The sequence below is a fragment of the Psittacula echo genome, assembly GCF_963264785.1.
Source record: "Psittacula echo genome assembly, chromosome: 2".
NCBI classification, from domain to species: domain Eukaryota; kingdom Metazoa; phylum Chordata; class Aves; order Psittaciformes; family Psittacidae; genus Psittacula; species Psittacula echo.
The window spans coordinates 156,949,323-156,964,445 of NC_137737.1; the positions used below are offsets into that span (position 1 = coordinate 156,949,323).

The 15,123-nt window shown below is 40.3% G+C and overlaps 1 protein-coding gene across 4 annotated transcripts in view; it reads right to left on the reverse strand.

Moving 5' to 3' along the window:
• Positions 1-1,090: 1,090 nt before the first annotated feature.
• The window catches only part of AGO2 (argonaute RISC catalytic component 2), a 69,502-nt gene continuing 55,469 nt past the window's right edge, over positions 1,091-15,123 (reverse strand). For all 4 annotated transcript variants that reach the window (XM_080611562.1, XM_080611561.1, XM_080611564.1 and 1 more), the window contains 3 exons: positions 14,051-14,152; positions 13,027-13,226; positions 1,091-12,693 (listed from right to left, as the gene is read on the reverse strand). In XM_080611562.1, coding sequence (XP_080467688.1) covers positions 12,585-12,693; positions 13,027-13,226; positions 14,051-14,152 — 411 coding nt within the window. In that variant the 3' untranslated portion in view covers positions 1,091-12,584. The remainder of the gene's footprint in view (positions 12,694-13,026; positions 13,227-14,050; positions 14,153-15,123) is intronic.

The following is a 15,123-nucleotide window of genomic DNA, read 5'->3' on the forward strand; positions in this document are numbered from 1 at the left end:
ACATTTGTAGGTTTTTACTGACTCGGAAACGAAGTAGACAACGCACCCACACCAGCAAGCGGCCAGAGAGCAGAATGGCTCCTGCTCAGAGACGGGGTACAACTCTTAAACAGCATTTGGCACACGGCGTGGCCAAGCCCACGTCCTGCTGCTTCTCCACCACTCCCAAAACATGGACCAAGAAGGGTGAGTTTGGTCAGTTTGGGTTTCCTCCATTGCAAGCTGCCCCTCTCCACACTTGTATTTGAGAAAAGAGTCAAGAAAGCAGTACGAGCAAACAAAAAACTAGTAATTAAGAAGTAGGAACATGTATTGTCTGTTTTAGGAATATAGTATCCTTTTCCTGATGTCTACATAAAGCATATTTCCTCATGGTCCCCCTCCCCTTGTGTACATAAACCAGGGCAAATCCCATCCCAAACTACTGCGTGAAACCAAGGAAGGATACTACATTCTATGAGATCAATAGAAACCAACGGTCTAAAATGCTATCAGGGTCCCCCAAAGAAAACAGGTAGCTAGTCATCTAATAAAATAAAATCAAAGCGAACAACTGCTACATGAAAAATGTTAAAGGAACAAAATGCAGCATTTTCAGGCTCTTTTTTATTTTTTTCTTGAGGTACCTATATAAATATTACCTTCTGCCCAAAGTACTACTGGTTTTGTTAAAAAACTAAAGTCCTTATCCATGAGCCAATTGCAGGGCGTACATTATTCTTGAGAAAGTGCAACCATGCTGATCATTTATATGCAGCATATTAAAAGGATGATTAGGCTTTAGAAAATATAGCTTAAGTACAGACCTGATGGAGCGGTTTTGTAAAACACATTGAACAGAGGCATCTTCCTTTTGTTCGCGTCTTCTCTGCAGCAGAAAGCCTGTAGGAAACAGCTTTGAAGTCCTGCCACGATGGAATGTCAGCGCTTTTATAGTTCCATAGATAGACTTTATGAGTTAAACTAAATACAACTTTACAGAAGAGAATCCCCCCTCTGCATTAGGTACTGGTAAAAAGTAATATTTTTTCTCTCTTTTTAAGCTTCAAAAAATGATAGTTTATCACAACTGAAAATTTCCAAAAAGGAATTCTTTTTTTTTTTTTTTGAAGTAAAAAAGGTTTCACATAGTAGAAAAACTTACACATAGTTGTAAACTGTTACATACAAAACTGTGGAAAAGTCAATGACGTTTTACACCCTCACCCTCACGCATGTATCTATTTCACATATACATACCCACACAACAAACTGTGCTCTGTATGTGTGTATATGCATATATGCACAGAGATGTATATAGCCAGGGTTGGGATTATATGCTTCCAAAACTTATTTATTGGGTACTTCTCATTGCTTAGGTCTGCTGTGACACTACATTTTATGACTTCAGACACAAATACTTTAAACCTTGCTAAAACGACATTTGGTGGCTTTTATTCTTTCCCTAAACTCTGTGGTTAAAATTCAATTACTGTTTCTCATTAAGATGATGACTTTTGATTGTTGCACACTGGGAAAAGAAAAGAACAACAAAACAGAAAGGCACAAAGAATCAAACTCAAACACAATATTGTTGTCTCTGGACAATGAACGCAGAGGTTTTGGTTCACGAATGCCGCCTGCGAAGAGGTCGCTCAGCACACACAGTTTGGTCGCTTTTGCCAATCTCCTCAACAATTTGAGTCAATAGCACCCAACTGTTTCAATGAGGTAGATCCAAATCAGACAAAAAAAATAAAGGAAGCTGGGTCCCCAACGCTTTCTTTGCCTCTATTTCAAATCTTTGAAGGATTCTATGTCAGTCATTAAGAAGTGGAAACGATGGCACTATCTGAAAGCAAGCACAGAACTCAAGAAACAGCTTTTTTGCACTGTAAGTTTAAGTGTTAAATCACAATCCTCCTTCAGGCAGAGATTTCCTAGCAGGCGAGGGAGGAGAATACGTTCAACAAGAACCACCAAGAAAGAAGCTGAGGTTTGAGCAAGCTTGGTTTTGGAAGGCTGCGGAGAGATGCCCGCGAGCCTGGTTTCTGCAGAGCAACAGTGACAGCCAGTGCCTCAAGAGGTCAGTCACAGTATACAGATCGACAAGTTTCCCTTTCTTCCTCAGGTGAGGAGATTTCTACTGGTTGAGCTTTATAGGAACATCCTGCTCTGTTAAACAGTATTTTTGCATACTCTGAGGAGAAAAAGATCTGACAGATTTCTCATTTTGTTAAGGCTTAATTTAAAGTGGCATCGCCACACAGCATCATGCAAATGTTCAACTACACTAGCAAGATACACAGTATGTATTTAAACTACACACACCTACGTGAAGCCTCGGCTGAGTAACATAAAGCAATGCTTACAATCTACCTGGTAAATTCTACAATGCTGCTGATGCATTTCAAAGTCAATCGAGGGTATTTCTCTGGCTGCTTTTTGTATTACAAGTGCTACTCTTAGCCAGACAGAACTACATCATCTCTACGCTGCAAACGCAAGACATCTGAGTACAGATGCAACACACAAACTACTCAACATACATTTAGTACCACTTGAAATGAGGCCCTTAACATCATATTTATTTATTTTCTTCTTTCAAAAAAATAGCAAACTTTAACTGGTCATAAAAACATTTGGATCCAAGGGAAAACATTTACAACATTAGATTTCTGAATGGATTTTTGGTTCTTTTTCAGTTATTTTATAAAAAATAATTTAAAAAACATTTTGACAACTACTAAACAGAAGATGAAAACCTTCACAGATGTCAGTGAAACCTGCAATGTACCAAAACTAAAGAACAGAAATACAGATCTAATCAATACATTCTGGGTTCCATCTCGCCCTCCCGAGATCAAGTTAACCACTTTGCTGCACAGAAATCTGGGCCTGGATCTTTACTCCTGAACTGCCCTAAATTGAGGGATTTCTGTAATGCAAAAACCAGGGAAATTGTGCTTATTAGTTTCAGCAAGATACCACCTTTGAAGCTTTTCTAAACAGTCTATAAACAGCCCTGCTCTCCTTTCACCAACACACGTGTGTGGATACACATACACATGTGGATACTCACATACATACATCCATATACAAGATCTACTAAGCTTTGTCGACAACTTACAGACAACAAGTGGTAACTCTCTTCAGGATAGCACAGAACTCCGCCAGATTGCACCTAATTAATAATTGGATTTTCCAAAATATGTAATTCTAAAACTTAGTATTTGTTGTTTCTTGGGGTTTTCTTCTCCTTTTCTTTCCTTCCCCTCCATGAACAAATGCCTCGCTTTCCCAAGCAGTCTACTGGGAATTATTCTTTAAGTAAACGTCATTTAGGAAAGCACATAATATCTAACCCCATCCCTCCCCAAATGATTTCTACTGCTTGAAATGAGGTAATAAGTGGAAAAATGGAACAATCTCTCGGTGGGAGACACGCGGGGGACTCAACGCTGACAGGCAACTGAGCATCAGTGAAAGAGTCAAGGTTAGAACCAAGAGGTCAGGCAAACAGAGATATGTTATTTAAAATACAAAGTTGTTGCCTGGAAATGAGATGAGCAATTTAAGCGCTCAGCTTTGTGAAGTTCTATCAGAAAACATATCAGGAGTAACAAAATTCATGTCGGTATACCTTACGTTTTTATAGCACAGAAACAGTGGGATCTGAACATCTCACAGCTGATACAGAATTAACTTTGGTGAAATCTAGAAACAAACTTGTATGTTCTGTTGATACACAACAGTTTCGATCCTACCCACAGCACACAGTCAAGCAGCAGAGATTTTGGGGTGCCCAGAAAGCACAGACCAGATCAGCTGCGAGTTAAGTATGTGGCAAGCAATAATGTGCAATTTTACGTATACTGGCACGAGTGAAGCCTCCTCTACTCATGGATTGTAAGACAAGAAAAGCTGAGAAATAGAGAATAGAGTTAACATTAAATGTATTTCTGTTTTCTGACAGGAAATCTAACTTAACAAAGCAAATAAAAGAGCACAAGCCAGGGGATGAGTGACTCCCAAGCTTGCTTGCTGACCTTTGCACAATTCATGCTTGCCAAGCACACTGGGAAAACCATAAAATGGCCAGAAAACTTTATATTTCAGGGACAATTCCAAGGCTTGCTTCCAGGTTAGTCAGTATCTGTAATCCCTGCTGATGATTTCCAGCAGGTATTTCAGTTGTGCTTAAAGAAAGGGGGTGGGGAATACCAAAACTAAAGCAACCTGGTAAAACAGCACATCCAAAAGGTTGGGATTAAAAAACCACAACAGGCTAAAACTTGTGCACTCATCAGAGCCCCATAAAAATGAATATGCCCTTTAAAACAGATTTGTAATGCAAATACCAGGCTTTTCAAAAGAACATAGGTAGTTGGTGGTTGACGAGTAGCCACAGGTAGTTTTAAGATGCATCTGTTGACGCAGTGCAGGGACAAATTCAAAGCAATTCCTCTTCTGAGGATATTCAGATGGGAGGAAGGGAGTAGCCAGCCTTCACCTCGTGCTGTGGATCCACTTTCTTAGTGCTGCCACGTGCAAAGCTCCCAAGACTGGCTCTTGCCATCCTCTCACACCTCCAAATCCAGCAAACACCCCTGTCCTTGTGCCACCCAAGTCCAAAGCCCTTCAATACAGAGGGCTGAAATCAGAAGGCAACTCCAGGGGACTGCCTGCTTCCCATCTGCAAGGGGCTGTACCCTAGCTATGCCTGTGCTCAGGGGCCCCTCACAGGGAAGCCAGAAGGAAAACCAAGAGAGTGTAATTTAACTGTCACCTTCACAAATGCTTCATTAGCAGCTCTGCAATAAAATGGTTCCCCTCACCTCCTGATCTCATTTCCACAAGGGATGGGGTAGCTGGCATAGCACAGATGGTATTTCTCTTCTAAAAAGGGATGGCAAGCCTCTAGCACAGGACTCCTTCCTTCCCAATACTGCTTTGGATCTGCAGACCTGGCCTAGAAAGCACAGCACATCACTCTTATCGCTTCCCCGGAATATGCTCAAAGGGAAGTGGTATAACACACCCGTACCACGAAACCCCTTCCAGGCCACAGCAACATCAATAGTGTCTATGGATCTGTAATACAAGATGTAGTGACATACTGCCCGAAAAGCAGCCACTTTCCCTACAGCAAACCCCTGCATTCATGCTTTTGGGAGGAGCTTTGTTAAATTATAACTGAGAACTGAACAAAACTTCCAGGATTTTACCCCATTCAGCTGTTACTGAACTGATTTATTCAGTCCCTCACCACTGCTCAATAGGAACTGGCCTGCAGAAAGTCAGAACACCAATCCTGCCTGCCATCAAGAAGCTTCATTAGTGTCTACACCCAAAGATGATGAAATTGCAGGTAGCATATAATCCCAGCAAACTCACTTCTGAGATGCCAATGTCTGGAGCATAAAGCCCAGATACTTTTAAATAAGAATAAACTCTAGCACTGCTATTAGACTACACCAGTGTGTTGTGCTTCAACAGGTAGTATTTCTGTCAGCAGAGTGGTTAATTGTGACTTGAGGAAGCTTGTCTGGATTCATTGTAAACAAAATGTGATGTGTTAACACAGTTTTGTGCAGTTTCGTTTCAGGTCAGGTAAAGCACCTTTAGTCTGTGTGCACTTATTTTGAGGTTGAGCTACAGCCAAGGCTTTGCATATAACTGACACTCAACAGTCACCATATGAACATACTCGAGTTTGGGGTTGGGTTTTGGTGGTTTGGTTTGGTTTCTTTTCCCCATTTTAAAGGTTATCACGATGTGAGCAGGGAATGATGCAGTATTTTCACTGTTACAGTCTTGTGTCAATTTAGCTAAATAATACCTTACAAAAATATTTCAATACATAATTTTTGCCTCAGATTCAAAATAGATTTCAAGCACCTTCATGTCATTTTCAGTGAAAACATGACATTTTGGGGCCAACAGCTACAATACAAAAGCATTTCTCATTTGGACACAAAAGTTACAAACTCAGCAAAGGGAGAGGTCGAAGAGGGAGCTGTTGCTATCGAGTAACCCTGACCAAAAGCGACCGTGCCACATGTCTGATTTACCCCTTATGATACCTTCTTAACACCCAACAAGTCACATCTACACCTCAGGAAGACAGAAGGAGCAAAGAGCAGCCGTCCAAGATCACAGTATGGCACTGCTAATTCACCAGCAAGAAACAAAACAGTACAAATAGTTCGTTTGGGAACATTTTGGCTGCTTAGCAGTAGGTTCACTTTGAAAATGAATTCATCTGTGGAAGAATACAGGAGGTAGCCTTTAACTGCATCGCTTGCTAACTAGAGAGTATCACAAAACCACCTTTTGTAGTGATTTGGCCAAGCCATTACATTCATATTAACACTTCAGGCAAAGAAACAACACAGAAAAAGCAACTAAAACACACTAAATGAGATAAAACTGATTAGGTGTCGCACCAAGCACACACAACACCCCCCTCGCCAACCTTCAGATTAAAACCATCTCAGTTGAATGCATCTTTCCAGTCATTAACCCTCAGAAACAGGAGGCAAAACTTGCTGTTCTGCACCCTAAAGCTAAACAATGGGGCTGGAGTTTGGGTCTCTCCTGTTTCCAAGGGTTACAGAAGCAAAAGGCAACTACTGATGGAGACAAGATCGATGGCTTTCTCATGCGGGCAATTAGGGAGACAACACTATTTCTTAGTTCAGAGCACTGAAACATCCACTGCACTCAACAATCTCACACCCATGGAGGGACAGAGAGCAAGACATTGCAACTTGGATCCCAAATCCCTAATATTCCACTAAATCTGCCACACAGACCAGTTCTTCATATGACACAAGAATCAGATGTTGGAAGAAGCAAGGAACATGTGTGACAGCTACAGTTGATAGTATGGATATTACATTAATGCTATAAGTTATCTAACAGTGATATCAAAGATTGGCATTTAAACATTGCACAGATAACAAGCACATTGATGGCTTAAAACCTGTCCTCGTATCTTTACAGTGTGGGAGAAATGTGCATGAAGAAGGAAGAAATACTCTATAAATTCAGATGAACCCTAAATATTTCCACTGTGATAAAGCAACTGTGCCCTTGGATTCACTCTATGATGCAAACAGAAAGTATAACAACATTTAAAACCCAAAGCTCCTATCTCAATACTGGAAAATATGGCAGTATTCCAAAAAGCAAGAACAACAAGGAATGGTATCCACAGCATTTCAGTATTTGCTATACATAGCACTATTTACAGTATTTCAAACAGCTACAGCAGATGCAAAAAAGAGGTTTTACAGTAAAAAGGGAGTTTAAAAACAAAATAATCAGTGCAATTACCTTCTACTTGAAGTTTTGCTTAGAAAAGACTGCATGTATCCATCAAGAAGCATGTTACCAAATGTAATAGAAGAGTAATAAAACAATGTACTGCCCCGCATTAGAAATTGAGAAAGCCACACTGGCAGGACCAATATACAAGAAGAGATGCTACTGTAGGAGAAAAGTACTAACAAACTAGGAAAAGAATGTGATTTTATTACATTGGTATCAGGTGTGAAAAATACTGATGAGAACTTTCGTTACATTCCTTTAGTTAAAAGAGCTCTTCAAAAAGAAAGAAGTCCCTTTGGGTTATTTATGCCACCAGATGCTCAACTTGGTTACATCAATTGGCAAGTGTGTCCATCTCAATTTCCCAAGGTCCCAGTGCTGCATTTCTAGTACTTGTGGTCTTGAGTAAGCATGAAACAACCTGTTCTCACTTCAAATACCAACATTCTTCCTCAAAAAGAAACAATCTGCGGGTACACTGAAAAACCCCTACAACAATCCATCCTATTTGGCTGGGGGATGTTAACACAGACCTTCCTCCTGCCCTTGCTCTCAGTTAAATTCCAGAGATTCACTGGCATGAGAAAGGCCGGGGGTTCTACAGGGGAGATGCAGATGACCGCTGTATTTGAGGAACCTACTGCTGCAGTTAAGGACAGCAGCATTGGTAACACGGTGCAAAGCCCTCCTGATCTTTTGTTGAACAGAAAGCCTTTGTGCATGTACGTCTGACTTGAGATAAAAGCTTCAGAAGCCTCTTAACTCAATTAGCAACTTCAGTCTTTTCAGAAGGTAACTGGGCACACAAGAACCTACCCTTCAGGAGCTGAAATGTAATAGTCCTTCTGGAAATACGATCTCTTTGTCTGACTTATAAAAGGGATCCACTAAGATGTGAACAAGTTAAACATGGACAAGGGCCACAGGACTTACTGCGAGAGTCAGAATTGAAGTTAAACCTTCACCACCTTTTTTCCTTTTACAATCAGGACACATTGCCTAGGGGCCTCCATGAAGTATGTGTTATGGATTATGGAAGGATTTATTAGGATTTCTTGTTTTAAGCATAAATTGCCTGTTAATTCTCCACACTGGCTCCAGCAGATTAAGACACACCTTTCCCTAACAACTGCAGCAAACAACAAACTCACCCAAAACCCAACAGATCTAGAAAGGAGGAAGTTCATGTGCCAAAGCTTCTGTAAGATGGAAGATCATTGACCGTGATTCACCAAGCCAAATATGACTGCTGAACCGGTCTAAACCAAACCAAGCCAAAATGGGGAGTTCTAACAAAAACAGGTGATCTCACACCATACATCAGTGCATAGACACACACTAGAAGTGTTAAGATTGCATAGGGCTATCTTGAATGCAAACTCATATAAACACAGAGGCAAATCCACCTACTTTCAGCATTTCACAACAGGACATTTCCTCCTAAGGATCAACTCAGCTGTTTCCCAGTGCTCGAAGAGGTGGAGCGGACACCTTATTCTTCTATTCAGCCACAGGAGCAGAAAGTTCCAAATCCAAGAAAGCAAACAATTATTGTGTAATATTTTGTACATACTATAAAAGTAATAATAAAAAGGGTCAATTTTTAAGTATTTTATGTTTGTTGATACTATTTTTCACCTCTCAATGAGGAGCTGCTCTTGCCACAGAACCCCTGCTTCAGAAAGGCTCTTTGGAGATGCCTGGTCCAGCCCCATGCTCAAAGCAGGTTCAGCGAACTGAAACTGTGCCAGGACCCATCCAGCCAAGTCTGAGCCTCTCTGAAGACAGAGGTTCCACAACCAACTTGGAATCTTGGAGTATGTTTTGTTTCAACAGTGTTACCATTTCCATACAAACCAAAATCAGGGAAAACTAAATCCATAGCAGGCACTCGGTTCATCTCTCCAGCACACTCCTTTAAAACTAAAGAAATAGCATGGTACTGGCAGTGATCAGTTTATCCACCACACTGCTCACGCCTGCGTGGGGAATAAGGTGGTTTTGTCACTTCTAAGCACCAGGACAACCTGCACCAGTGGCTGAATTCAAGGACAAGGTCATTGCCAGGAACATAAAGAGCAGGAGGAAGGCAAGGGATGAAGTCCTGCTCAGCACTCTCTTACAATGGAAGTCATGCAAGGGATAATTAAAACCCCAACTGCCAGGGGGTAACGCACATTTGGTTATTGCTGACCTGAGCTGCATAGTGACTTAGTGGTTATAACTACCTCAACTGCAACTTCAACAGCAGGAATGTGTGAGATAAAGACATCTTGAGCTTTGTGTTTACCTGAGATATTGCTGTTCTTACAAGACACATGGGAGGTAAGAAAGAAAAAGACCCTAAGAGTATGGGTTTAGGTGTTCTGGTAGGGTTTTTTGGCAGGAGACACTTTTGTATATGTAACTAATACTAAAAACATTCCCCAAAAGGTAGCTGCTGGACTGAGAGCACATTGTATTTTTCAAAGTATAAACTTTATCAGTATGTTTTTAGAAAAAGGCTTTAAATTATCCACTAATTCAACACTTGCAGGGGAAGGAGGAGAGGGGAAAGGAGGGAGAAATCAAGCCATAAAGAATTAGCAGTATTAGAGGTTTAAAACAATTGTAAAAGGTAAAAATGTGCTTAGCCTGAAATGCATAGAACCATCCCAAGTTCTTCATGCTCAGGGAAGGAAAGCTACATAAAATTCATTGTTTCCAAGAGCAAACACAGACAACGGCTACTATCAGATTAAGTGTCTGCCTAATGCTTCTTTTCTCACAACAAGGAGCTGCAACAAGTATTCCAGCCCAAAGACTGCATCCTGAACAGGATGCAGTGAAGTCCACAGTCTGCTTGAGAGATAAGATTTGAGGTCAAGACAGGTTTTGCCCTCCTCACCCCATGTGACCACCTGCATAAGTCATTTACTACTCCAGGGCTGCACAGAGAGGGCAGAGAAGGAATTTCACATCCAAGAGGTCTCTGCATAACGAACATCAAATAAACTAAATGGTGTCTTAAAAGGGTTGATTTTTTTTCCTATTTGTTAAGAATAATTCATTTAAAAAAATAATTCTTATATAAAACTCTGCCAAATTAAAATCTTCACTGAAGTATGAAACCTCTCAAGCAAGCACAAGAAGTGCAACACATCCACCATGGAAAGGCTGGAACACAGAAAGGCAGACAATGTGACCCGGAATTTGCTTTCTGTTATACCAGCATTTAAACTCTAGATTTACATTTAAAACCTAGATTTACATAACTATGACCAAGAGGAAAATGAGCCAGCAGCCTAATCACCAAGTTAGAATAACACAATGAATCTATTAATAGGTTTTACAATGTTATTTCACCTAAACACTGACAACCAACACACAAGGTGAAGATCTGATCTTGCACAGAGTTATGTACCTAAAACTCTTCATGCAGCAAAGGCTGGGCATTTTCTAGCTTATTCAACAGCAACTGGTTAGAGTTTATCTGCTGTATGGCACAGACCTCTGTACTGGTTAAAGCTACTCGCCCATTTGAGTGGCTAGAGGTAAATGTATTCAAAACAGTGACCGAGCATCTGCTGCGAGAGAAGGGAAAAGGTGAAGCAAAATGGATCAGTGGAAGAGAATGACACGTGTAAAACCTGCCTCATGGCATGTTACTTCAGTTATCTAAGAAAATAAACAAAATCAAGTCAGCATAAACAAGTTCCTTGGGCTTCTTCCATTTTCTGCTTATGGCATCATCATTAGTGCAATGGTTTACATATGTATTATGGTTTGTTATGAATCCAGTGTGCAAACTAACAGAAGCGTCTAACAATGATCAGTTTTAATTAATGCTTCTCCTAAGAGAATGGCAAAACTCTCACATTTACTATTGACCTTATGCATAAGGAAGAGAGTTTCACCTCCCTTCATAAGTAAACTTCAGTTTCCTAAGATTTCTCTTTACTGCATAGATACTGACTTCTGTCTCAATCACAGTGAGCCACTCTCCTCTACCAGAGCTCCTGCTTCACCAATACTCAACATATAAATAAAATACAATTGGTTTGTGCTTGAATGAATGTAGACTGTTGGTCTTGTGTGCGTCTCTGAACTGCACAGGTACAACCTGCTGTGTTGCGTGCACGCTTAAAAAGCCTTTCTACAAGTTACAAGCTACACAATATACACTGCCTGGATCTCTGAACTCTCCCAAAGTCAATTGCATATTTTTGCATTTGAAGAGTAATGTCCCCATGAGAACGTTTTCGTTTCTAAATCCAAAGCATTTTTTGATATGTTAACAGAAGTATAATGAGCACTCCTTAGTAAATAAAAATAAATAATAGCATCTAGTCTATCACATTAATACTGTGAAACATATATAAAATTTACATTAACTCAAACAACAGTGAAAAAGGATTGTACTGTATTTCTCACCACAGACCCGTATTCTTTAGAGACTTTGGAAAGGTAAGTGTCACAGTCCTGGATGACAAACCCTAAAGTTAGCTGTCAGTGTGATTCTAAAAAACTCTTTACAAATCAGGTTTTCAATGGCACATTGTCTTTTGCCAATCCAAGTGGACCTATGAAAAGCTTAGGTACGAGTTCAGTCTTTGCTTTAAAATTCTTCTTTAAGTCTATGAAAAACATTTCCAAATGCAGCACAATAAAAAACATTCAAGAACAAGCTTCAGAAAATACATTTGCCCTTAGACACACAGAGCAGGATCTTTGTAAGACAGTGGAAAACCAGGATTTTGTCACTCTTTTCTTTTGAAAAATAACAATTTTGTAAATGCATCCAGAATAACCAAGGCTTCATCAAGAGTCCAAAAAAATGCTTTGCTTTCCTTTGTATTAAAAGCTAATTCATGGTATTTTAGCCCAAACTTGAGTATGAATTAGATCTTTCCAAATTATTAAAAGCTATTCAATGAATAGCAAACTGAATGAGGAGGTTTGGGGGTTGGTTTTTTTGTTTTTTCCCTAAGCCCTGAGATCACAGCTCTTGATTCAATTATAAAATAAGGGTCTGTTTTATAGCAACCAGCTTAGAGACTTTTGGCAAACCACATTTCTAACAATAGTGGGGTTTGGTACAAGAATGCAGGTCATAATTGAGTCTGAAATCCTGGACGGAAGGCTTGCTTGTAAATGGGAAAGGAAAAGAATTCAGATGCATCACTCATTGCTGGCTGTCACTGTAGGTTGGGCAACTGTTGGTCTAAGTGCAGCTGGTCTCATGTGAATCCAACTCTGTATTGTACTGAGTCGCTAAACATTAAAACATGTCAAGCAAAGTACATAGTGCGCAACGTGTCCTGATGAACTTGAACTGCTTTAGCAAGTGCTTGATGATCTCTGCCATTACTCTGACCGGAGGTGTGGCTTCCTTCAGCACTGCAAGAGAATGGAGGTGGAGGGAAACAGAAAGGTTGGAGGGGAAGAGAAACCCTATTTAATCCACCTGTCCTTGCATGTGGTGGTGTTTCATTCATTTGTTCTGAATAGAATGGTCAGAAGTTAATTACCCTTAAAACACCACTGAGGTTCTGAAAGCAAAAGAAGCACAGAAGCAAATGGAACATTTGCCTTTTTCCACAGTTATCATTCAGTGGTAAGACCAAATCTACCCTCGAACTGCTGAGGATACTACTGACCCCAGAATTAACAAGCCCACTTCCTTCCTGCTTCCTTTCCAATTCTGTTATAATTCAAAACTATGTAACTTACCTATCGTGTTCTTTATCCACCAGATGATACCGGGCTCTGAAGGCAACCAGATGAGCATAATATGCTGGTGCAGGGATGGAAACAGAACGGGTACAACGTACATACGTGTGACACAGCTGATAGGTGAGAATCTGCAGTTCATCTGAAGAGAAACGATTGTCATCCCAGAGGACATGGTAATGAGAAGGTCTGCTTGTACCCTGAAGGCAGATCACACACAGGATGTCAGCATTTCAAACACAGCTCTTTACATTCCCACCTCTGCAGGACAACTGCAGTAAAAACAGACCCTTCCTCAAAAATCATGTGTGAGCAATTCCACATCCTTCAGCAAAGTTTTGCTTTAAAAGGGCAAACCACCTCCCTCCTTGCCCCCCCCAGAACTAATCCCTTTGCACTTCCAGATAGAACTGCGTTTTCAAGGATTTCATCCCTGTTACTGAAATTAAGTGATATTATGGAACTGAGCTTTTGTCTTGTAAAACTCGACTTTGACAAAAAGCCATCATATAAAGTATCTTTAGGCAAAACATTAACAGCTCACAGCAATCTAACTTGTGATCCTGTTGACAGTCAAATTTTAATACTCTGGATAAAAGCACATTCAGTTCTGTTGCTGTTTAACAGCTTCTGTTTCTGACTGGGAAGAAGAAATCACAAGAAAACATGAAATTACAATGGTGCTATCTAAACGTAGTTGTTTCCTAGGAACTGGATGCATATTTCAAGTGATTTTAATGCAAGAGGCAGCTATGCAAGATAGCCCAACTACCTCCGACCATTCAGAGCAGTACACAGACAGGAGAGAAGCACAATAAACTAAATGCACAGGGTATGCTTTGTAACTGTTTAGCTTCATTGTTTCTGTTAGACTTTTAATCATGACAGAAGAGCACTGTGGACGGCACAGAAGAAAAGCTGAAACATACACGTGGAAGTCGTACCCTTTGTTTCCTGTGCAAAGAACACAGAAAATACCAACAACCAGTGTTGGAAAGTTACCATCCCACACAAAATGCTGTACCTGAATACCAGCGTGACTACACAGATAAAAGTCAAACTCGGATGGATGGGTGATTTTTGTGTCCACTGTGGTACCAGCCGGAATGTTTCCACTTTTCCCAACCTGTGTGAACAGAAAATGCCACGACAATAAGGCACACACAGAGCTTGTCCTTTGCAGCTACACAGTAAGGAAAAACCACAAGAAAACAAAAATAGTGAAAAGCAAAATGAAAAACTGAAAAAACTGAAGCTTTGCTCAACTGAAAACCTGGAGTCTCCACTATGGAGGGGAAAAAAAGAGCTGCAAAAGCTTCTTAGAAGTTAGCCACAGATTAGCTTTTCTGATTAATGTGAAAAGAATTTCCTGCAACTCATTTGTCAATTTCTTTTCACCTTCCTACCCCAGGACAGGTTATTCCCCTGTATTTTCTTGTTGATACCTGAAAGAGGACAATCCGCAGTTGTAAGACAGGCCTCCTCTTCCCTCAAAACCACTTTACTTAAAAGCAGAACTTTAAAACACTCTTTAAATCAATTTAACAACTGCTATCATAGCATGTTATCAATGTAAAAACCACCTTCATGGCAGCATTTAAAGTTATTATTGCCTTGAATCCTACTTCAAATGCTCATAGAGAAGCCTCACAGAAAGAAGAACAACATGAAAAAATTCGTCTGTGGAAAGAGGTTTGCTATTGGGAACTCTTCACTTACAGCAATGACTCCATCCTAGACTTGAGGAATCTCCTCTCCACCCAGAAAGGTGGAATCAAGTATTTCTACATGTACTTCACACAGATACAGTTAACAGCTGAGAAACACTCATGAAACCATTTGAGATTTTCAGTACTACAAATAATGTACTGGTACCGAAGGTGATACCAAAACAAACTCCACATGTCTGACATTAGACATCCAGGACACCTTTAAGGTAGCAATAAGAAAGTATCCTGAAAGTGTAGGGTTCACCTTACCCAACAATTTGTCTACTGTGCAGGTGTCTACACCTGCTGGTAACCCAAGAGTAACTCTGTAGTCAATAGGAACCAAACCAATGAACTTACTAGCGCTAGAATCAAAAGAAATGTGCCT